A 22,369-nucleotide genomic window follows, 5' to 3' on the forward strand; every position below is an offset into this window, starting at 1 on the left:
ATCATTACATCAATCATTACTGGAATGATACTGGATTTCCTCTCTATCCTCCCAATGTCAAAAGAACGTGAGGAAGATTTCTGGCATGTTGGCTGGATTCCCATGGCAAATTTATGGGAGAATAAAGATAAGAGTAAACAGGATGAGGGGCAGCTAGGTGGCGCAATGGATAGAGCACCGGTCCTGGAGTCAGGGGGACCTGAGTTCAAATCCAGCTTCAGACACTTAACACTTACTAGCTGTGTGACCCTAGGCAAGTCACTTAACCCTAACTGCCTCACAACACCCCCCCCCCAAAATAGTAAACAGGATGGGCAGGCAGGGGTTGGTCTACATGTATGAAACCCCTACATTGAGGTCATAAATTCAATGGAAGGTTAGTCTTAAAGTCATAGAACCCAAAACTTGGAAGGGAGGTCATCTCATCTAATCCATACCTCACCCTTAGGTTAAGAACTGGGACAGCTAGGTGGTGCAGTAGATAAAGCACCACCCCTGGATTCAGGAGGACCTGAGTTCAAATCCATCCTCAGACACTTGACACTTACTAGCTGTGTGACCCTGGGCAAGTCACTTAACCCTCACTGCCCCACCCAAAAAAAAAAAAAGAACTATGACTAATAAAGTCTTTGTCAAGCTATGGCATCAGTAAAAATTTGGAATGATGACATGGTTAGAATTTGGTTCTAAAGTATAAGAAACTTCTACTGTAAAAAGATTAGAATAGCAAATTTATTTAGAATAGCAAATTTCATCTAGTAAGATACATGAATCATGAGAGGCAGCATGGCATAGCAGATGAAGTACTAGATTTGAAGTCCGTATAACATGGGTTCACATCCCACATCAGATGCTTAACAAAAACATGTTACTGTAAGTCACTTAACCGTTCTTATGTCATCTCTCAGTTCCAAATCTGTAAACATGGTGGAGGGAAGGGATGTGGGCTAGATTTGATGGCCTCTAAGGCCCTTTTCAGCTCTGAATCTATGATCCTGTGATATAGAAAAGTAATGGTAGGTAGCTATAGATAGATTGCTATTTCTGTCTCCCCTTTTACAGGCAAGATGCAATTCCACTTCTTGCTAGGGTAGGTCAGTACAATGCTGATTTTACTAATGTGTAAATATGAACCTAGCTGTGCACAGTTTGGGGAATGATCTTCTTAGACAAGACTGGCAAAACTTCAAAAGTGGCGTGATGATGTTTGGCCTTTGTTCTGCTGGTGTTACGGGGCAGTAGAATGAGCACTGGAATTGGAATCCGAGGACTTAGGTTTGAACGCCAGCTCTGCTACTTCCTACTTGTGTGACTCTGGACAAGTCACTTCACCTCCAGGAGTCTTTTTGCTCATCGTGTAGGTAGCTGGGAGTTCCTGTGTATAGTGTTAGGGTTGGGAGTCAGGAAAACCTATGTTCAAATACAGCTTCAGAGGGCAGCTAGGTGGCGCAGTGGATAGAGCACTGGCCCTGGAGTCAGGAGGACCCGAGTTCAAATCTGACCTCAGACACTTAACACTTACTAGCTGTGTGACCCTGGGCAAGTCACTTAACCCCAATTGCCCCACCAAAAAAACCCAAAATAAAACAACAAATACAGCTTCAGACACTTAATAGCTGTGCCCTGGGCAAGTCATTTAACCATTCTCAGCTTGCTTCCTCATCTGTAAAATGGGGGTGATAAGAGCATCTATATCTGTTGCTAAGTGCCAAACAAAATGACATGAAAAGTGCTTTACAAACCCCCAAACTGTGTAAATGCTAGCTACTGTTATCTATGAAATGAGGGTAACTAGAGGTTTTCAAAGGTCTGTTTCAGTGTTAAATCCATGCCACGGCTCACTTTCCGTGTGTGTGGTTGGGGATGATGGTGTTTCTTTATTGTCCAGGGGTGAGGGTGATGTGGCAGGGAATGTGGCAGGAATGCTAGAGGTCTGGAACATCTCGAACAGGTTCATGTGAAGCCCACAAGCACATGTCAATCCAAGATCCAAAAACAATGACTGCACACCAGGACAGGTCCAAAACCAGAAAAATGCTTTATTGGAAAGGTACAAAACCAGTCACAGCAGCTAAATGTACAGCAATAAATTACGTTGTGGCTGTCAGAAGAGAAAAGTGATGGACACAAACACTGGGCTATACGCCATACAAACAGGAATCCACATTACTTGGTATATTCTCAATAATTTATATTATAATAAAAAAGCAGCACAAAAATAAATATTGAAATGAAATTACTGAATAACCACAGAGGACAGAATGAGCTGGTGCTAAAAACTTAAACAGACTGTCCCTATCATTGGGGTGGGGGGGAAGTAAGCAAAGGAACTGCCTTCTATGGAAAGGTCCCAGAAGATTAAAGCACAAGAGAAAAAGGAAAACAAATCCACATTACGAAAAGGTCACGGACTTTTTTTTCTTAAATTAAGAAAGAAAACAAACCAAAATATTTAAGTTGTGACAATGAAGTTTCAATGATTTGAAAGGGAGGGCAAGAGAGAGAGAAAAAATGTCACCTCTTCCCCAGGCCAGCCTATGCCCAATACCATCTCTAGGGGATACCACACTCTCTTAGTACTATCTCTTTGCCCCCCATTCCCAGGTGCCTTACTTTCTCTTCCTCTTCCACTAAATGCATTGCTCCCTACTAGGCCTACAGCTTCAGATTTCAGGTATTGGTCAGCTGTTTTCCCATACCTCCAAAGTTTCTTCAGGTGACCAGGCAAGCACAGCTATTGATCTACTGTAACTCTTGGATATATCTCTGGCCCTCCACCCTGCAGCTGGGAATAGGTCAAGAATTCAATGTAAAAGTTGACTTGACCATGCACAACACTGTCCCTCCATCCTGAGGGGGCATCAACAATGTGTGAAATAGGTGACAATAATACTAAAAACCCACCTTCTCTGCCTTTTCTGTATATCCCAAGAAGGAGAACAGAAACACTCCAGCCTTGGACACCATATCTTCAGAATGAAAACTACCCTGGAAAAGGGGTATTGGCAGGAAATCCTGTTGCTTGGGAGGGGGATCTGTGGAGCAGATCGCAGGGTGGGGAAAAGGATTTGGCTGAGCACCTGGGGGATGAATGAAATGCCAGGGCATGACATCTAGTGGGGGTTATAGCCCTAGTTGGGGTCATTCCCCCAAGCCTAGGGCAGTGGTTCAGAGGAATGTCATGCAGAGTAGAATTTAGAATGCATGGGCCTTAGAGCCAGAGCCCCACTTGGAATGGAAGAGGGACAACTGGGTGTTGGGAGCGGCCAAGAGATCCCTCCTTCCACAGAGCCTGTGGTTATGACTCATTTGCAGAAGTTAGGGGTAAAGAAGGGAAAACACTCCTATTCTCTACGCCCAGGTCAAATTGCCAGGTCAGGAACTCCTGATCTGACAATTATTTCTAATAAAGATTTACAGTATCAAACTTGAAAAAAAATTAATTTTGCTTACGAAAAATCTGTACGATAAAATGTGTATATAATTTTATATATATATATATATATATATATATTTACTTTTTTCTCTCTCTCTTTAAATATTTCCACGTGGTCCTTATTGATATCCAATATGGATTACCTACCATGGCTATGGTATCAACAGCTTTATTAACATAACACTCAGGGCCTCTTGTTTTGGAAGCATCCAAGCGCCTACTGGTAGAGACCTGGCTCTCAGCTTGGCCAAACCCTTTGGCACTCTTCCAGGAAATGGAAAACTACTCAGCCACATGGCAGTGCCACTGGAGAAGTTCAGATACTTCTTGTTTTATTCCAACAGCAGAGACACAGAACGAAGATTCAGCCCTTGGGGCCTGTGTCACTCCTATGATAGCCTCCCTATGTGGTTAAGGACCCTTAAGGTCCTTTGCAGCTTGCTTGTTTTGTTTAGGGGTGGGGGGAGTACAGTAAAGAAGGTAATGGGAGCAGGGATCTGGGGAAATGGGGTGGGAGGAAAGCTTCTTTTTGATGAACCTAACAAAGCTTTCTCCAAGGGTGGGGTTGCTCTTGGGCTGTGGTGTATTTAAGCTTCCCCAAAGCCAATTGATAGGAGTCACATTCTCCTCTTCCTCTTCCCCACCTCCCACCCCTCTAGACAAACATACAGGTATCTACACATACATTAAAGAATCCAGACTGCACCTGGTAGACCAGAACATTTAGTTGACCCAGAGAACTTTGTAGGATGTGCTTCCTGACCAGGGAATGTGAGCTTAACTCAGTTTCATTCCCCAACCTTAACAGTCAACACCAATCTATTAGCAGGGCAGGTGGGCGATATGGAAGTAGTAATGTTAAATAAACACCTTCCCAAATGTTTAATAATGTCATCCAGAAAGTGTTCTGAGGTTGCTTTTCACTACTTTCCATTGGGAAGGAGCCACAGGAAAACATGACTGTGAGATCTTTGATGGCTCAGTTGCTCAGGAAAGAAAAAGCAAGTTAAAGGCTTCAGACGATGTTTGAGCACCAAGGTTGCACAGATTCCCCATATCTTTTATGCAGTGGCAAAAAAAAACACAATTAGATTCTCAAGGATCCACCTGGTAAACCTCAAGCTTTCAGTAATCAAGTTCAAAACAGGCTTCCTCTCTGGAGTGCACAATCTGCTTTCTTTAGTCAATCAACAACAATAATTTCCTCAAACCATATTCTAGTCTCTTCTCTAACATTCATTTTCTATTTCTTCCAGTGACACAAGATACCCTTTACCCTTGACCCCTTCCTCTCTAGGCCTTATCCGCTCCCCACACCACTCTTGGCCCACACAAAGCTACTTCCTGACTCATCTCAAACAGGAACCACTCCATCAAGTGGTCTGTACATGGCAGCATCTCTATTTGCACCAAACAATGCCTTCCCGCTACCAAATACCAGGCCAGAGCATCAGTGATCTGATGCCTCCGTTCCTCTCTCCTTCTTCCCCTCCACACCACCACTCACCTCCTTTCCTTGGAACCAAAGGTTTTGCTTACATTCTTTAAGCCCTCTCCCCAAAAAACACCCTTCTTTTTTGGTATTTCCTCTCTAGGTCCCTCAAAATGTCCATTTTTCAGAGACGCAGTGTTCTCACTTACATGGAGAAGAGCTGATCACCTGCAGATGCCTAGAACACAAGACGCTATTCATGGAGGCTAAAGGAAGGAAGCTGACATCAGCTCTGAAATGCCTACCTGCGGATCTGCTCTAAATCAATGAACAAGTTCACTGGCTCCTCCTCTGAGCTTCCCTCTCTCCCTGTCAGCGTCCAATGACCCGCCTGCTGTTCTGGCGACTGGTCTCATGGGGGAGGCGGCTGTTGTGGCCCCTCTGTGCTCTCGCAGTCACCCCTGTTTGCATATAGGGGGGTGTCTGGACGGCCTGGCTTCCTCAGCACACATGCTATTTCTCCTGCTGAATCTCTTCTGCTGGTTATGCCCTTGAGACCATCCTGAACATTTTGTTACTCCTTAAATAACACCTCTGGACTCAGTCAGTTCTCTGTGGAACAGACATGCCCTTGCCACTGCTCAGTTTCTGCCTGGTAATACTGCTAGGATATCTCCCCTGGGGAATGCTGTGCACACGTGTGCATGAGCAGGCACACGAAAAGCCTACCTAATACTTTCCACACCTCCTTTACTGGAGCACCAGGGAATCCTAAGCTAACTGCTAAAACAGGGCTATGAGTGCATTCTAAATGTGGGACACCTGGAAGAATTCAGCTGCACTACATGCCTTCTGTTCAGGTCTTGCTCAGGGAGGGAAGCCAGGCATTTATTTAGTCATGTCAGGAACTGGAAAATGTATTCCTCATGATGGGGGGTGGGGGTGGGGCGGAGGAGGGAGAAGTGAGGTAGGGGAGTGGAGAGGCTGAGGGGAGGGGGAAGAAGGTTGGAACTATGTTAAATTGTTGAAAATATGAGCTAAAAACTGAGAGCTTTCTCTAAGTGGTACATCTCATAGATCCTGTTTATAGAATCACCACTTAAGTTTCATTTTAAGCACAAAACAGATGTGATGCTGCCTCTTCAGGTGGGCAAGGAGATGGTACAGTACAGAAGTCCCCTTGAACAAGAGTTGCCATAGGCTGACAGAGAAATCTGCTGGAGTAATGCTCCCTTGTATGGTGAATCTTGGGGTCCCATATACATTTCCTGGCTGCCAAATGTCCAAGAGGCACCTCAAGAAATAAACTTTTCCTCGATAACAAGATTTGCTATAGTCACAAAGGGGTGGAAAGAAAGGTCTGGGAGTGGGGGAGGAGGGTGAAACAGGAAAGGGGAGTCGAATGGGGTAGTTCAACAAAAGGTCTTTCCCTTATCCTACACCCAAGCTCAAACTCCTGTAATAACCCATCAAAGGCCACAGTGAAACAGCCATTGAGGGTCCTTTTGCAGGTGGTTTGTGCCATTTCTGAGGAGACTCAACAGGACTGAGACCTGTCCCCTTCTCAAAGGGCTGCCAGTCCCCCCGCCCTCACCCTGCCCACCCTCTACCCCGCAGCTGCCCGTAGCACTAGGATGCAGCTGAGAAGGGCACCGAGGTGGATGAAATCTCAGCCGATTTGACAATTGTGATGACGCTGGTGGTGGCGACCTTGGTGGGAGCAATGGGTCCTCGGGCCACTGTGCGGGCGAACGTCTGCAACGCTTCGTATTTGGAGCGCAAGGCATCCAGCTCCAGCTTCATGCTGCTGTTCTCTCTTGCCAGCTTCTCCACCTCCTGTTGCAGCTCCACCCGCTGCCGCTCCAGCTCCTCCTTCTGGGTCACCCTCTTGATGCGGCAGCTCGCGGCATAGCCTCGGTTCTTGAGCGTGCGCCGGCGCTGCTTCAGACGGATCACCTCCTCCTTGGTGAGGCCCCGGAGGTGCTGGTTGAGCTCTCGCACAGACATTGACACCAGCTCATCGTCGCTGAGCACCGGGGCGTTTTCTCCTGACTCCTTCTTAACCTGGTAAGATATCAGTGGCCAAGGGTTAACAGCCAGGAAAATGGGGGAGGGGTGTGTGCAGCCTAGGTGACTTCATTCTGCAGACTCCAAGTGCAAGGAGGCAGTTGGCTGGGATCTCTAAAGTGGGCTTTACAGAGGACTCCAGAGTAACACCTAGTGGGCTTTACAAAACTACACAAGGCAATGTGTGGGCCGTACCCTATACTTCCTCAAAGGTAAAACATGGCATCTTGTCAGTATTTGACGAGTGATGATTTGGAGGGATGGCACTGAAGAGGGCCACCTTTTCCTGAAGAATGTGCATAAAGAACACCACAGAGTTACTCACTGTTCACTGAGTGACTAATGGATAAGAATACGTATATAGGATAGGCAAGCTAGGAATCTGGCCTGGCCAGTCAGTCTGAAACATGAAGATGACAGGCTGTTTTAGAATCCCCCACTAACACGAGTAGGCAGTAAATCAACTCCAAACCTCCACCCCACAGCAAAACAGGCTACCCACTTCAACTTCCAAACAAAAAGTCTATTAAATTTATACACTGTTACCAGAAGCCTCTACACATTAAAAAAAACCCCAACCAAGCCAACAAAGCAAAAACCTCCACTAGATGACTGAGATGTGGCAGACAGAAGTCTTGCCTGTATACCACTCTCCAGCCCCTGCTTCTCTCCATGTTTCTGATCATTACTGATCCAGAGGACAAGCTTCAGACCTTTCTTCCTAGTGCATCCGAGAGGGGATGTGTGCTCAGAGAACAAGATAAGTAGAATACCTGCTAGGTATCTACTATGTGCTAGTCACTCTGCTAGGTGCTGGGGATATACAAAGACAGAATATGAAGCAGTCCCTGCCTGCCCTTAGAGAATGACATCTCACACTGCTGAGTTTGGCTCTCCAAAAGCAGTCCTCAAGCATTCATTCTGAAGCATCCAGGAAGCAGAATCTAAGTGGTCTCAATATTCTACTACCACCAAGTGGCACTGAGCTGGCAAGGAATGGGGCCTTTCTACCCTCTAAATTAGGTGCCCCTATGTACCCTCGCCATCTCTTCCTCAATGGGTCTCCAAATTCTCTAGGCCATTGACTCTTTTTGTTTGTTTGTTTGTTAGGCAATTGGGGTTAAGTGACTTGCCCAGGGTCACACAGCTAGTAAGTGTTAAGTGTCTGAGGCTGGATCTGAACTCAGGCACTCCTGAATCCAGGGCCGATGCTCTATCCACTGCGCCACCTAGCTGCCCCGGCCATTGACTCTTATCCAACAAAACCCAAACACAGGCCCATGTTATACTTATGTGCTCAAGGTGCTCTGAACTCTGGAATAAAGATACCCATTCTCTCTATATATATTTTTGGAATTAATAATTAATTTATTAAATATGGCTAACAAATAATAAAATGGGGTCAGTGGCCCTCTTGGAAGCCAAAGATGAACCTTGAGAACCAATGAACGTTTGAATGCCCTCAGAGAGTGGGGGTTTCCACCAATCAGAAATCAATGCTGATTGGTTAACAATTAATGAGAGAATGAATGTTATAATGAGAGGTGAAGATACCCATTCTCTTACAGATGCAAGGTATTATTCCATACAAGTGACCCTTAGCAGAACCTGAATCTGCCACAAGTTTCTGGAAGTTTCTTGGGGAGGAATTCCTTCTTACCTTTAATGCCTTGTTTGGTTTAGGATTAGTCGTCATAACCTGGGCACAGTCACCTGGACAGAACTGATTGGAAAATGCAACTGGAAGAAAAATAAACAAACAAACAAACAGAGGTTAAGTAATGCCCAGGCTCAGAACACCAGGACGCTCTTCTGATCCGCTACTCTCAGAGGGTTGATGTTTTCCATTCCAGAGAGGATCTAACTATAAACATTGTTCTAACCACGATGAAGGAAGGAAGACCCACAGTCCTGAAGGCCACATGGTTCTTGTCTTCTTTAAAAGCAGGTCCAGGGAGGATGTTTTATTTAAAGACACCACCCCCAGGGGCAGCTAGGTGGCACAGGGGATAGAGCACTGGCCCTGGATTCAGGAGGACCTGAGTTCAAATCTGGCCTCAGACACTTAACACTTACTAGCTGTGTGACCCTGGGCAAGTCACTTAACCCCAACTGCCCCACCAAAGATAAAAAAAATAAAAAAAAATAAAGACGCCACCCCCAAAGTGAGGCCACCATGGAACTTTCAGTCATGGATACTCTTCTCTTGGTGTTCAGGGGGTCCCATTACAGTGGTTAACATATTGCTTTAAAACAAGTATCTAGAAGCAGCAACCCCCCAACCCCCCACTGTGATAGCCAGTGGTCAGGCTTTCAATATTCCTCTCAGTTCTGTACTGTAAGAAAAGCATCTTGTTTTTGAGATGAAACACCACCCATGGCCATCCCTCACTCCGTGTCATTCCACCCCATCGAACAAGGAGCTCTATTTTCAGCTGTAATGGAGATTGACAGCATGCTTGGAGAACTGAAGCAACAATTCACAGAAGGGTAATGGAGGAATACCTGAACCTGTTGCCTGGGTAGCAGCACCACTCAATATTTTACAACATACCCACACCCTGCAAAACCTCATTTCCCACCTTCCCAAGGTCTACAGTGAGAAGCCCAGAGATCTGACTGCAACCACAAAGGTAGTCCCTCCGGTGAGATGCCATCCTTTGCTGTCACCTCGCCCTCTCACAATGAACTCTGGTGTGGAACACCTACAACCCACACCTAGCCCCAGGCCCCTCCTCCTGGTCCCCTGCCTCCAGAGCATCGATGCTGCCAGGTGAGCCCGCCCATCGAGTACCTACCGCGGAAAAGGGCACTGCAGTTGTGACATCACCACCTCCTCCTATGCTGCCCCCAACATCCTGACCCCACGATCTGAAGAGCATGGAAGGACTCCGGCTGAGACTACCCCGTGGTCCCTGATGAGCAAGGGAGTCAATGAGCTGGATTTCGAAGCCTGTAGCTGGAGAGTGAGATGGGCAGCAGCACGCAGACTGTGTCTGGCGGGAGTTCTCCCCACAGCCACCCACCAACCGGTCCCCTCCACCCTCCCTCCTCATTTTCACGTCTGCATTGTGTCACACATTCTAATCATTCATGAAAAACCCAGCCAAAGCATCCCAAGCATGATTCCCCTCTGATAGTTGCTATGGTGACCTTGGGAAAGTAGCCAACCCTGAGATGGTAGTCATGGAAACAGAGAAGCCCAAAAGGAATAATGACTTTGGGTCATGTCTATGCAAAGACATCACGAGGTCGACAGACAGTAAACAAACTCATTCATATCCCCAAACAACTGGGGAAGGGGCCGAAGGGCTAAAGGGTCAAGAGGAAGGTATGAACTAGGCTTGATGGGTGAGCGGCTTTGCTTGAGCATGAACAACGAATATGCAAGCTGCCACCTCCCTCCCTTAACCTTCCCCACCTGCACCCAAAGGCTAGGCAAAATGTGATGGAAGAAAGAGAATCAGAGAGCTAGACCCGGGAAGGCAGAGTGGAAAGAGAGAGGATCTTTTGACTCCAAAGAATGGGGCTCCATTAACATCTTTATTTATGATTATGGACTAGACAGGGTGGGTAATTTTCCATTTCCCCCGCCTGCTTTGATCTCCCTTCGTCTGTCTCACTTTCGTTCCTGCAGCACAGGCTGCCAGGAGACAAGCTGTGATAAATGAGCCCCTGGCACAGAATCCCTTGGCTGCAGCAGCACCTGGGACCCTCTGCCCTCTGATCTCACATTCGACTCTTTCTCCATCTGTCCTTTCTGCACCTTGTCTCCAGAAGACTCTCTTTTGTGGAGTTATAAAGAAATAGGGAAAAGGATGTAGCACCATCAGATCTTCAGAAGAGAACCTACAAAAATAATCCCAATAGACTAGCCCTTAGTAAAAACATGACTGTGCTCTCTAAGAGCATGCTAATGACATATACCCGCCAGGAAAACGAGTAAACTCCTGCTGGAGTAAAGGTTCAGATGGGCATCTTAGGGCTACGTGCAGATGGTCAGAAAGGACTTAACTCTTAAATACAGCTGTATGCCTACATCTGGATGGTATGGGAGAAGCTGTAGTGGAGTGATCAGCAACAAATGAGAAGAAACCTGTTCTGGAATTCCGAATCTATCCTTATCAGCTTGGCATGACAGAATTGCTTTTCTGAGACCTTTCCCCCCCGCAGCTGGTACCACAAGTCAAAATGGCTTCAGAGAAAATAGACAGGAATCAGCACTGCTCAAACTGCCCCAGTGACCGACCTGCTGGAGCCTGGCAGCTGGGAAAGTGATGAAAAACTTTTCCATGTCGAAAGGGAACAGGCTTCAGTATCTATTCCAACACACACACACACACACACACACACACACACACACACACACACACACACACACACACACACACACAGCGTCAGAGCATAAGGCCTTGCAGTCAGTCTGTGACATAGCTATGCAATGAGTCACCAGCTGTTTACAGAGTTTGAGAGCTCACATTCCCACAGAACCAGAAACCCCTCCCATCCCTACAAGGATACACATGCTGAGTCCCCACTGCTTGCACTTGGCAGAGGTAAACCGGAAAAGGAAAGTCAAAGTGGAGAAGGGGGGAACACGACTTAAATCCACTGATTACACAAAAAAGCATTTTGATTTTCACTCACTGGACTTCTGAGTTTTCAATGAAAAAGCTGACAACTTGATTGGCTAGTTTGGAGCCTGAGAGAAATGGTCAATCCAGTTAATATCTCCATAAATGATGAGTACATGGTCCAATAATATGTTGAATTAACAGAATGTTTGTTACAAGGGGTAGAAATAGTATGGGTAGTATGGGGACAAGTTAGCGTACCCTGTGAATTCTCAATCTACAAGTTGACTCACCTTCCACAGAGCACAGGACTCTCCACAGGAGAAAGGGAGATCCCTTTCACCCCGATGACTGAGGACTAAAGCGAGTCATTTAACCTCTCTAGGCCTCAGTTTCCTGATCTGTAAAACCAGGAGGCTGGACTACCTGGCTTCTGAGGTCGCTCCTGGCTCTATATCTATGACCTTATGACAGGGCTATGTGGCCCTCCCCTTCGCCAAGCACTGGCTACCCTATGAGGGGCTCACCCCTATCAACACTGAGGGGACTGGAAGTTCACCCCATCTCCCTCTGTGCTCAGACTGATTTCATTCAAAGGAACTTATTAATTGCAAAACAAAGAGAAACTGTTGGGGTGGTAATGGAGGGAGAGATGAGCATAGTCCAATATGTGACTGCTACTGTTATCCTGAAGAGCAAGAATTGATCTTTTACCCACAAGGTGTCGGTGATACCATAGAATGGTGTCCTATTAAAATGATTACTGCTTTTGTACATGGGGTAGTGAACTAACCGTTTAACATCAAAAGCTTCAGGGTTCAATCTGACAGGTTCTTGAGTATGTATACGGAATGAACAAACCTCTTTTTCCACAGAACCTAGTACCCAAGTCCTTTGATGATCAGGCTATTTGAACACAAAATAAAAGAGACGGAAAAGAATCTGAACCCCAAAGCCCATAGACAAAAGGAAGCTGGGGGGGGGTGCAACTAGATGAAGCAGTGGATAGAGCACCGGCCCTGGAGTCAGGAGGGACCTGAGTTCAAATCTGACCTCAGACACTTGACACTTACTAGCTGTGTGATCCTGGGCAAGTCACTTAACCCCAACTGCCTCACCAAAAAAAAAAAAAAAAAAAGGAAGCTAGGGGCCCAGATAAAATGAGGTGAGATGAGAGAAGGGTCTTGTATATGGGCTCAGAATCAGAGTCTAAAACAGGGTTTTTTTGGTGTTTTTGTGAACCCTGGGTTCACAGACTCCTAAGGCACCTAGTAGCTCAGTAGATAGAGCACTGGGCTTGGAGTCGGGAAGACCTGAGTTCAAATCCAGCCTCAGACTAGCTGTATGACCCTGGGCAAGTTACTTAACCTCTGACTGTCTGACAAAAGGATCCACTGGAGAAGGAAATGGCAAAGCACTCTTGTATCTTTGCCAAGAAAACACCACAGACGTTTGGTTCACAGGGTCAAAGAGTCAGACACAACTGATCAAGTGAATCACCATGATCTCCCAAGGAGTCTTATCCCAAGGATAGGTTTCAGGAGGGTCTGTGAACTTGAATGGAATTTTTTTTTTTAAACATTTTCATTTTCACCAGGCTCTAACTGAAATTGAGCATTTCCTTCAATGATTTAAATATATTCTTCTGAGAAGGGATCCACAGACATCACCAGACTGCCAAAGGGGTCCATGACACAAAAATGGTTAAGAAATTCCTGGTCTAAAGGAAAAACAAACGTCTCCTCAGTAAGCTTCTCTCTTCCCCTTGTTAAATTTTACTTTTCGAAAACAAGACAGATAAGACACTGCCTCCTTGAACAGGGCAGGCTACCAATCACCAAACTTGAGCATAAACTCTTTCTGGAAGGTTGTTTTTTTGGTGAGGCAATAGGGGTTAAGTGACTTGCCTCAGGTCACACAGCTGGTAAGTGTCAAATGTCTGAGGCCGGATTTGAACTCAGGTACTCCTGAATCCAGGGCCAGTGCTTTATCCACTGTGCCACCTAGCCGCCCCAAAATTGCAAATATTTTCTTTCTTTTTTTGGGGGGGGGGTGTTAAGTGACTTGCCTCAGGTCACACAGCTAGTAATTGTTAAGTGTCTGAGGCTGGATTTGAACTCAGGTCCTCCTGAATCCAGGGCTGATGCTTTATCTACTGCACCACCTAGCTGCCCCTCCTGGAAGGTTTTTAATGCTGCAGCTGAATATACTTATCAGCTTATTAGCTTTTCTAACAATCAGACAGTCACCCAGCTCAACAACCTGGCTTTAAAGGATAAAGCTTGGCTAATAACTCAGACTATCTTAACCCTGGATAGGCCAGATTACTGAATTGAGAATCTGACAAAAATCTGAATATCACCTTTTATCTAGGATCACATTGTGATCTAGGTCAGAATGGCAAGTAGCAAAGATGAGTTTCTTGACTTGTGAAAGTCGGGAGGATTTGGCAATTTCAGATTCTCTCCAGGTGGTTTCATCTACTTTATTTCAGTTTCTAAACATACCATTTTTCAAATTCCACACAAAACTATTTTAAAAGTATGACAATAACACTCATACTGGAAAACAGATCAAAATAGGACCATTTATTGTTAAGTCTTAAATGTATAGCAGTGCCTATTTTCCTTGGTCATGGTAGCCTTTCCCCCCCCCTACTCTCCAGAATCAATCCATAATTTTCCTACTCGCCTTCCAACAGCTCCTGACTGAATGATCTAAAGTGTACTTTCAAGGCCTTGAAGAAGTCTTCTATTGTTACTTTTTTGTCATTCCACGGGTTGGGAGTCTTTCCACTTAATTCCTACCCTTACTCCTTACCCCAGTTCTCAAAAGTTTTAAAAAAGGAGGTCAGACTAAGCAGATCCTGCTAGGTAGGAAGTCTGATAAAAAGCCCTGAGTCAGCTAAGGACCGGCTTCTATACAGGAGGCAGACCACCAAGGGATGAAATTTTTCTGGCCACAATTCACAAAGACCATATGCAGTAGAGAGGCCTGTGATCTCCTATCAGTACGGAGAGAGCTGCCAAAATGGCAAATCACTAAAGTATAACAATCGTACTCTGTGTTATTTGGTCTCAAGGTACACATATCTAAAGACACACAGTTTTTAAAATATCAATTAAAATGGTCTGAAATTTCTTAAAATAATACAACCAGCAGAACATGTAACCTATTTACAGAGGGAAGGCAACCAAAGAGACGTGTTTTGTTTATGTCATAGATTTTCATAAATTTGCTGTTTGTAGAATTAGTGAAGGTAACGAAGGAAAAAAAATCCTGAAAATGGTATGTGGAAACCACTGGCATTTGGGAAGAGCCACACCAATGGTCACATATATCAGGAAAGTCCATAACAAGAACATTAATCAGGGCTCAAACCACAAGGGTTTTGGAGACCAGAGTCAACATTTTCAAGAGTTTAAGCCAAGCATTGCAGGGTATTGTCATTTGCCAACATGCTTTAAACAAGTGTTTTCCCTTTTACCATTGGCTTAAAATAAGGGAGTCTTGCATTAGCAACTGTTCACAGATACTGAAGCTCTCATTGGCAAGTATCATCCTCCCATTATTGTGTCTGACTTAAAATCTACTGGCAAAATTTTAGCATGAATAGGCATACTTATGTGTGGAAACATTTTTGGATTTTAGTGATGTTGCCAGAGAATTTTAGTGAACTAATCACCACACTGGGGGCTTGGAATTAAGAATTCTAATTCTTGCTGCATTTAGCAAGTTATTTTCTCTCTTCTTTGCAGCTAATAATGAAGAGTGTTTATTTTCCCTGCAGTTGTAGAGAAGCATCCCTTGTGAAGGTTTATGTATTTACCACAATGTATTAACTGAAGCCTACCAGTTTCTGGACAAGGATAATCTTGAAATATTGGTCATGAAGGAGTCTACGTTTTTAACGTCAAACTAGAAACTGTACCTAAATGTCACTAGACATTCAATAAGTATTAAGAGGGCAATTAATTTGCTTTGGAAGAAAAAGCACCTCATAAATAGTCTTTGATCTCATAAAAAGGCTTTGATGAAATCACAAGCTCAGGTTATTATGTGATAAAGATTCAAATAAATGGGAGATCCAGGGGAAGGCCACATGCTCTTCCCAGGTCTTTTAGTAGAGTCTGAAGGAGTTGGGGGCCAGGATAGAAATAAAATAGAGGACTAGGCTGAAAATGAGCATTCATGTACAAAAAGGGAAAATCGTAGTAGAAATGGAAATTCCCTCCCTTAGGGACAGGTTTTGAACAGACAACTCACCTAGAGTAGTTTAGATACACAGTCTTGCCAACCTAGGGAAGACTAGTACACATCTCCTTCTGTGACCTTTTAGTCTTCATTTTAGAGACATTCACAATGGAAAATTCTGTAATTATAAGCATCCTAACATAGCCCTACCCCTATTTGTGATGATTGCTCTGACAGATAAGATTCTGCTTTTCAAACTCAAAGAGAATTAGTTTTTTTCCTTATAAAGAAAATCAAGTAACTGATCATACAGTACTAGTTTCTATCTAATACTTCAAGTTATATGCTGAAGCCACTTGAGAAGAGGAAAAGTTCTCCGTACTTTTAAGGCTTACAAATCTCTCATTTTTGATGTCCCAGTATTAGAAGACTATTAAGCTGCATATTTTCAGTTTCAATTCTACTTTCCCCCCCTCTTGCCATACATCATTTTAAACTCCTTAATTGGAAGAAGCTGTTCTGATCATTACTGGTATCAGATGTGATGACTTCGATACACGGAGGCACAAAGCCCTGAAGTAGAAGAATAAAACACTGATTGAAGAGTGCTACATACCCGATGTTAACACTCAAGAAGGCCAAAGCAGCAGAACAATGACTTGTTACAAATAACTAACTCATGCAATCTGTGTGGATGAGTTATATCCTTCTCTTGCCAAGTTGAATTTAGCCAGCAATCCGAAGTTGGGATTTAGACATGTTAACAGGTACGTCACAGCACTACTAGACATGGAGCAGACATCCAACAGATATCAGTTGATTGGGTACTACTAAGTAAGGTAAGTGGTAAGCTACCACTCTAACCCTTTGGAGCAGGAAGTAAGAAAAATTTCTTGAGCAGTGAAGAAGTCATAATTGTTTCTCCTCTACCTCTGTCTCACAAGCATGGATGGTAGGGATGTGTCCTACCTTGTCTATCCCCAGCATCATTATCATTTAACACCTCGACCAGCTCATTTGTAGCCTGGAGGTTTTTAGGCTTTGGCTGCTTGCCCTCCTGCAAGAGATGTCTGTCTACTTGCATTTGGAGTGTGTCTGGTCACCTTGCATTTGCAGTCAGCAGCTGTTGCATTAGAGTGGAAGCCAAAGGCAAGCCTAGCTGCTACTGCAGTCAGAAGGTGCAACTTCCATCCGACCACCTACATACTCTGTAGTTTCACTTAACTGTTTCATCTGACCTACCTCTGACCTCCAGACTCAGTCCAATCTCCCAGCACATAACGGAAATGAATGTAGCACAAGTAGAGAAGATACACAATCTCAGGCAAATAAAGGGACAGGTAAGAGTTAACTTGGGTGCTAATATTCTGCTGTTCCCAAGGCATGCCATATTCGTTTCTGATTACTACAAAGAAAAATTCTCCATCATAAAAGCCCTCCACATCTAGGCCTCAGCTTCCTTAATTTGCAAAATGAGGGAGTTGGACTACTTGGCCTCTAAGGTCCCTTTCAGCTCTAAATCCATCCTATGCTCCTATGAACCTTTGGTCCTTTTAGAAGTGTCCTCTCTTCCCCAAGACAAGTGACAAGTGTTAATTTCCTAAAACAGTAACAAAGGGGAAACATGACGACACTGTGAATTATGGAAAGCAAAAGTATCAAGCCATAACTCCCATTAACAGAGAACAGGGAGGGTGGGGAGTAGAGAGAGAAGGGTGAGTCACTGTTTACTGCTCCAAGGAGAAGCTACGCAGAAAATTCTCCCAGCTGGCCAGCTTTCCATTTCCTTTGTGGACCAGAACCTGAATCCAGTAAGATGGCTTCAGGAACCCTCTGACTCAGGAACTTTATCAATGTAGTTTTTAAAGAAATATCTGGAAAATAAGCACATGGTCTTGCCTGAGTTTGTGTACAAACTCAGCAAATACCGGAGAAGTTACGGTTAAGGTAAAGTAGACAAAATTTTATGGGTTGAAAAAGGCTCATGACAAAGACCCAAATAGTGTCAGGGAGAGAAATTGGATTCAGCCAATTCTGACACATAGTAAATGTTGCCTTCCCCAAATAATCTCTGCTCAACTCCCATTTTTAGCAACCACCTTGAAAGTCAAGCAATGCTATACTTGGAATGATTCCCTTAAAGCCTGTGCTGTGTTTAAGCATGGAAGGCAAATTTCATTCGAGGGAGGATTTTTGGTTTAGTTTATAAAACACCCTCCAAAATTTTAATGAAAAGTTTTTATTATTTAATCTTAGGAGGAAAAGGAAGGGAACATTGCAGATGGACAGGGAGGTAGAGATGTTGTCAATGACAGTGGCTAAGTTTCTTCCTTCCGGGGCAATATGTTGCAGGTGGTACATCAGCTATCTGCATGCACAGCATGCATTCACATTGCTTCACCAAATGTCACCTCCCCCCACCCCCATCCAACAGGTCAAGGGTTTCAAACTGTTTCATGTTTTGTTTTTTTAAACAGATGCAGCCTTCTCTCTTACCATGTCTATGCAAAAACAAGACACTAGGTTTGAAATAAGCTGAACATGGTGTGACATTAAGCTGCATCTGCACATATCAGGATGTCCTTTAAAGATGATCCCAAAAAAGCAGAGTCCTCTACAATGCCAACAGATAGGACATAAAGACAACGAGACTACACCAGAGAAACAAAGGTGGAGGGGAAGGACAGTGTATAAGACAAATTACATACACTCATAAAAATCCACTGCTTACAGGAATGGAACTAACCTCCCAACCTAGTAAGGAGTACATGTCCTAGTTTCTATCTTGGCTGCCAAAAACAGTATGAAAAAACCAACCAACCAACATCATAAAACTGCAAATACAAGTCCTTCCAAAATCAAATTACCAACTCCCCGCTCCCCCCCCAATTTGGGCAAATGAAAAGTTAGCTTATCTGTGTAAAGTGAGTACTGTAATGGCAGTGGAGTAGTGACATGACTGTTTTTGCTCTTTTAGACATACCCCATTCAAGAAGAAACTCTTAGACGGTTAAGAGTCTTCACTTCAAAGATTTGGCAGATAGGAAAGAGAAAGGCCACATTTGCTCTCCTGTGAACTGATAATGTCATCACACTCTAAAAATACTAATTGAAGACACCAAGCACACAAATCAAGTTACTAAGCGAGTTCTGAGCCTTAAATATTTTTGAATAAACAATGGAAGCAATCCTTCCGAACTTCCTTTAGTCCCCATCACAGCATGACTTTTGGAAAGAGCAGGGTTAAATTTCTTTTCCCTCTGGCTGATGTTGGATAACGCTATTGGATAGGAGCAACGCCAGTCATCTGTAGGAAGTGACTGTGGTAGGAAGGCTTTTCAGCATTACCCAGGGAAGAGAGAGTGTACAAGTTGAACCGGCTCCCTCAGTGCGGAAGCAGCAAGGTAAATAAATTAAATACTAAGCTAGGCTGGAGGCTGCCGGTGCTCTGGGGGCGTGGGGTGCACCCAACGTCACACACACGGCCTCAAAGGGCTTCGTGGTAAAATGGAAAGGGAGGTAGGCTACCCCCTCCACCCCCACCCGCAATTTTTCATTTAGCCTCTCACAGCAAATCTGGCCTCTGGGCTAACCTGGGATGGGAGGGTTAGTCGGAACGATAAAAAGGCTATTTCCGGTTTTCACTAGGCTGGCCTGGCTCCCGGGCCCTCGCCTACAACAGGAACCCCTTTCCCCACACACATGACTACGTTGGGGGATATTCCAGTATCGCACCTAAGATGGGAGGTTTGGGGCTCTGTTTCTTAGCAGTGGCTTACGTGAACATATTTAATTTTGGAGATGTCATCTGAGATGTCTCTCTATTCTCTTTAGTTTTTTGAAAAATGCACTTTGAGAAAAAGGACTGGAGTTGTAAATCCCTTTTTCTCACCTCTGCCTCTTATCTTCTGGGAATTAGTTTTTATGCCTCAGTACCCCCATGTGTAAAATGGGAAATTTAAAAAAAATCCTTAATACGTTTTTAACTCTTTAGCTTAGAGAATACCCAAGTCCAAATAGGTATTAATGTGAATATTCTATTTCAATCCACCTTTCCTGTCTGAGCAGATACCCCAGACTAAATAAAATTCCAAAATAGTAAACATTAACCAAAATCGGTTTCAAATGATTGTTAGCACAAGTGAGATTACGTAGGGTTAGTCTCCCCAGCCATTTTCTTAATGGATCACTCAGGTTTCATGAACCTTTAGACCTTTAGAAAAGGTCAACAACTTTTTTCTTTAGTGGTCTGAAATGGTTAATTAAAAAAAAAAACTACCTAGGTTTCTAAGCACTTTAAATAAAAATAGAACTGCTTCCCTAGACTTTCTAAATTGGAAAATAAAAACTAAGTGAAACATCTCTGAATCCAGGGAGCTTTCCAGTTGGCACATAAAGCCTTCATACCTTATCTTGGGGCCTTTGAAGTCCTAATAACCTACCAATTGACTATGCTAAACAGATCAGAACTAGCTAGGATGGTCTCTAATGGAGACCATCCAGCAGTGGCATAAGATTATTGGAATTTGGGTCAGGCAGTAAAGTGACAACAGACATTACACTCTTATTGAGCTGAGCCTGCTAGGTGGCCATTTGACAGACACCAGAGAAGTAATAAGGTGAGCTGCCTCATACTCCACTTAAGAAGTGGCATCAGATTCCTAAATCTAGAAGTTTGTGTGTTGAACAGATGCAATAACTGTACTTTAAAAACCACCCGATCTGCTCACAGGCCAGGGTAAGCTGACAGAGGAGATCCAATAAAGTTGCGGCCCCAGTCCTAACTGGTGCTTGGGTTCTATAAGCACATATGGAAATGCAGCTGGATTGGCTGATCGTTGGCTCGGTCACCTAAAAGGGAGGAAGGGTCCAGGAGGAGCGCTCGGCAGCCGGTCAGGGCAGCCAGATAGAAAGAGCACAGGGACGCTACGACTTAGGCTCAGCTGTCACCAGGGCTAGGGACACATTCCCTACTGACAGCCCCTGCGAGCACCGCGGTAACCCTCCGGCCGGCTCCCCTGCATGCTCCCCGCCCCCTCCCTCGTCTTTACCTCTACCTCCCTGGCATGGCTCGGTGCCTATTGCTGGCTGCTTTCCTCTCCCCTCGCCCCTCACCCATGGGGGTGAGTCCGGAGTTTGTCCTGTGCCCTTTCGAACCCCACCCTGCCCGCCTTCACCGCTGCCTGGCTTCTCTTTTCTTGGGGCGCTTTCCTGGACCCTGAGGCTTTCGTGGGAAGCTGCAGAGGGGTTCCTCTGACACCCCGCCCCGCTAGGCGCCCAGCCCGGGTCCGGGGACGCCACGTGCTGGTCCCGGGTCTCTCTCCGCGGGGTGGTCAGCACGTGTCTCCCCCTCCGCCCCCTGGTCCGGGCACGTGTCTCCCCCAGAAGGATGACTCAGCGATTTGGGGGGTGACGGGGGGGGGGTAAAGGAGTCGGTCCAGGGAACGGAGGGAGGGGTGGGTGGGGACGATCCCCGGACTCCGGGGCTCGTGGGGCGCCGGCCCTGCCCGGGCGGGACAGGACGGGACGGAGACAGCACGTGCGGGCAGCGCGAGCAAAGCGGAAGGGGGTGGGGGACCGGGCGAGTCGGGGGGGGAGACCGACGACGCCCCCCATCCCCGGACCCTGGAGAGTGGGGAGGGGGCACCACGCCCCCGCGACGGCCGCCGCCGCCAGCCTCGGATCGGGGCGGGTCCCATCCTCAAGCGCCCCGCCCCCCCCCTGCCCAACCGTCCAGCGGTGGGTCCGTTACCCCCGGCTCTCCCGACCCAACCGCCAGCAGCCGCCTTCTTACCTGGGGCGCGGGCACGCGGCGGGGCCTGGCGGGGGGCGGCGGCGGCGGCGGGGACGCGCGGCGGCGGCTCCGGCTCCGGCGACTCCTCGCGGGGACGCGCTTTCCCACTTTGCCTCCTCCTCCTCCTCCGACTTCGGGAATAACAACAACCCCCCCAGCCCTCAGCATCTGACACTCCGCTTCCGGGATCGCGCGTCAGCGCGCGTCAGGCGGTCACGCCCCCTTGCTCCTCCCCCTCCCCGCCCCCCCTCCCGTCACCCCGGCCCGTTCACCCGGGCGGCGGGCCGAGGGACAGAGGGCGCCGCCCGCCTCGCGCCTTCCGCCCCATTCATTCACACCCCGCCCCCTCCCGGCTCGCCCGGACCCGCCCTGTCCCGGCCGACGGGGAGGGGGGGGTAGAGGGAGAGGGAGGGAGAGAGAAGGGGGGAGAGGGGAGAGAGGGAGGGAGAGAGGGAAGGAGAGAGGGAGGGAGGGAGATCCTGGAGGGGAGGAGACAAGTGTAAAGCTTTGGAAGGGTGGGACCACGTGAGGTTACTGCCTTTCCCCCCAACACCCCCCATCATCAGGCTGGGTACTTTACTATTTTTACAATACTAAAGTTATAGCAACGTAAACCAACATTCCTATAGGAATTTATGGTTCATAAAGTTGCTTTCCTCACAGCTCGGGCGTATTGTTGTGCCCATTTTATAGATGAAGAAACTGAGCCCCAGGAGACGGTGTGGGGGTGGGGGGGACGGTGTTGTGACTTGCCCAAGTGTCAGAGCCAGTTCTGGAATTCAGGCCTCCTTTGGTACTCTGGTTTCCAACCTGCTTAGGGGTACGGACCGAACCTGTCACTTCTTTGGTATAGGGGAATTGCTGCCTGAAGA

General features: G+C 46.1%; 2 protein-coding genes across 6 annotated transcripts in view; one reads left to right on the top strand and one right to left on the bottom strand.

Moving 5' to 3' along the window:
- Nucleotides 1–3,499: 3,499 nt before the first annotated feature.
- On the bottom strand, nt 3,500–21,696 carry MAFK (MAF bZIP transcription factor K). 3 transcript variants are annotated; one of them, XM_043975251.1, is made up of 4 exons: nt 21,498–21,694; nt 9,734–9,850; nt 8,596–8,675; nt 3,500–6,932 (listed from the first exon to the last, which is right to left on the bottom strand). In XM_043975251.1, exons 3-4 carry the CDS (start codon nt 8,629–8,631, stop codon nt 6,498–6,500), a joined length of 471 nt encoding a protein of 156 aa, XP_043831186.1. In that variant the 5' UTR covers nt 8,632–8,675; nt 9,734–9,850; nt 21,498–21,694; the 3' UTR covers nt 3,500–6,497. The 3 variants fall into 3 exon arrangements, with proteins under 3 accessions (XP_043831186.1, XP_043831194.1, XP_043831177.1); XM_043975259.1 differs by lacking the exon at nt 9,734–9,850 and having other exon boundaries at nt 21,498–21,696; XM_043975242.1 differs by lacking the exon at nt 21,498–21,694 and having other exon boundaries at nt 9,734–11,257.
- The window catches only part of LOC122734404 (lysosomal alpha-glucosidase-like), a 74,460-nt gene continuing 71,091 nt past the window's right edge, over nt 19,001–22,369 (top strand). For all 3 annotated transcript variants that reach the window (XR_006354061.1, XM_043975217.1, XM_043975226.1), the window contains exon 1: nt 19,001–19,107. The gene's annotated coding sequence lies outside the window, so the exon portion shown is untranslated. The remainder of the gene's footprint in view (nt 19,108–22,369) is intronic.

This window comes from Dromiciops gliroides, chromosome 1, assembly GCF_019393635.1.
Source record: "Dromiciops gliroides isolate mDroGli1 chromosome 1, mDroGli1.pri, whole genome shotgun sequence".
In the NCBI taxonomy this organism is placed as follows: domain Eukaryota; kingdom Metazoa; phylum Chordata; class Mammalia; order Microbiotheria; family Microbiotheriidae; genus Dromiciops; species Dromiciops gliroides.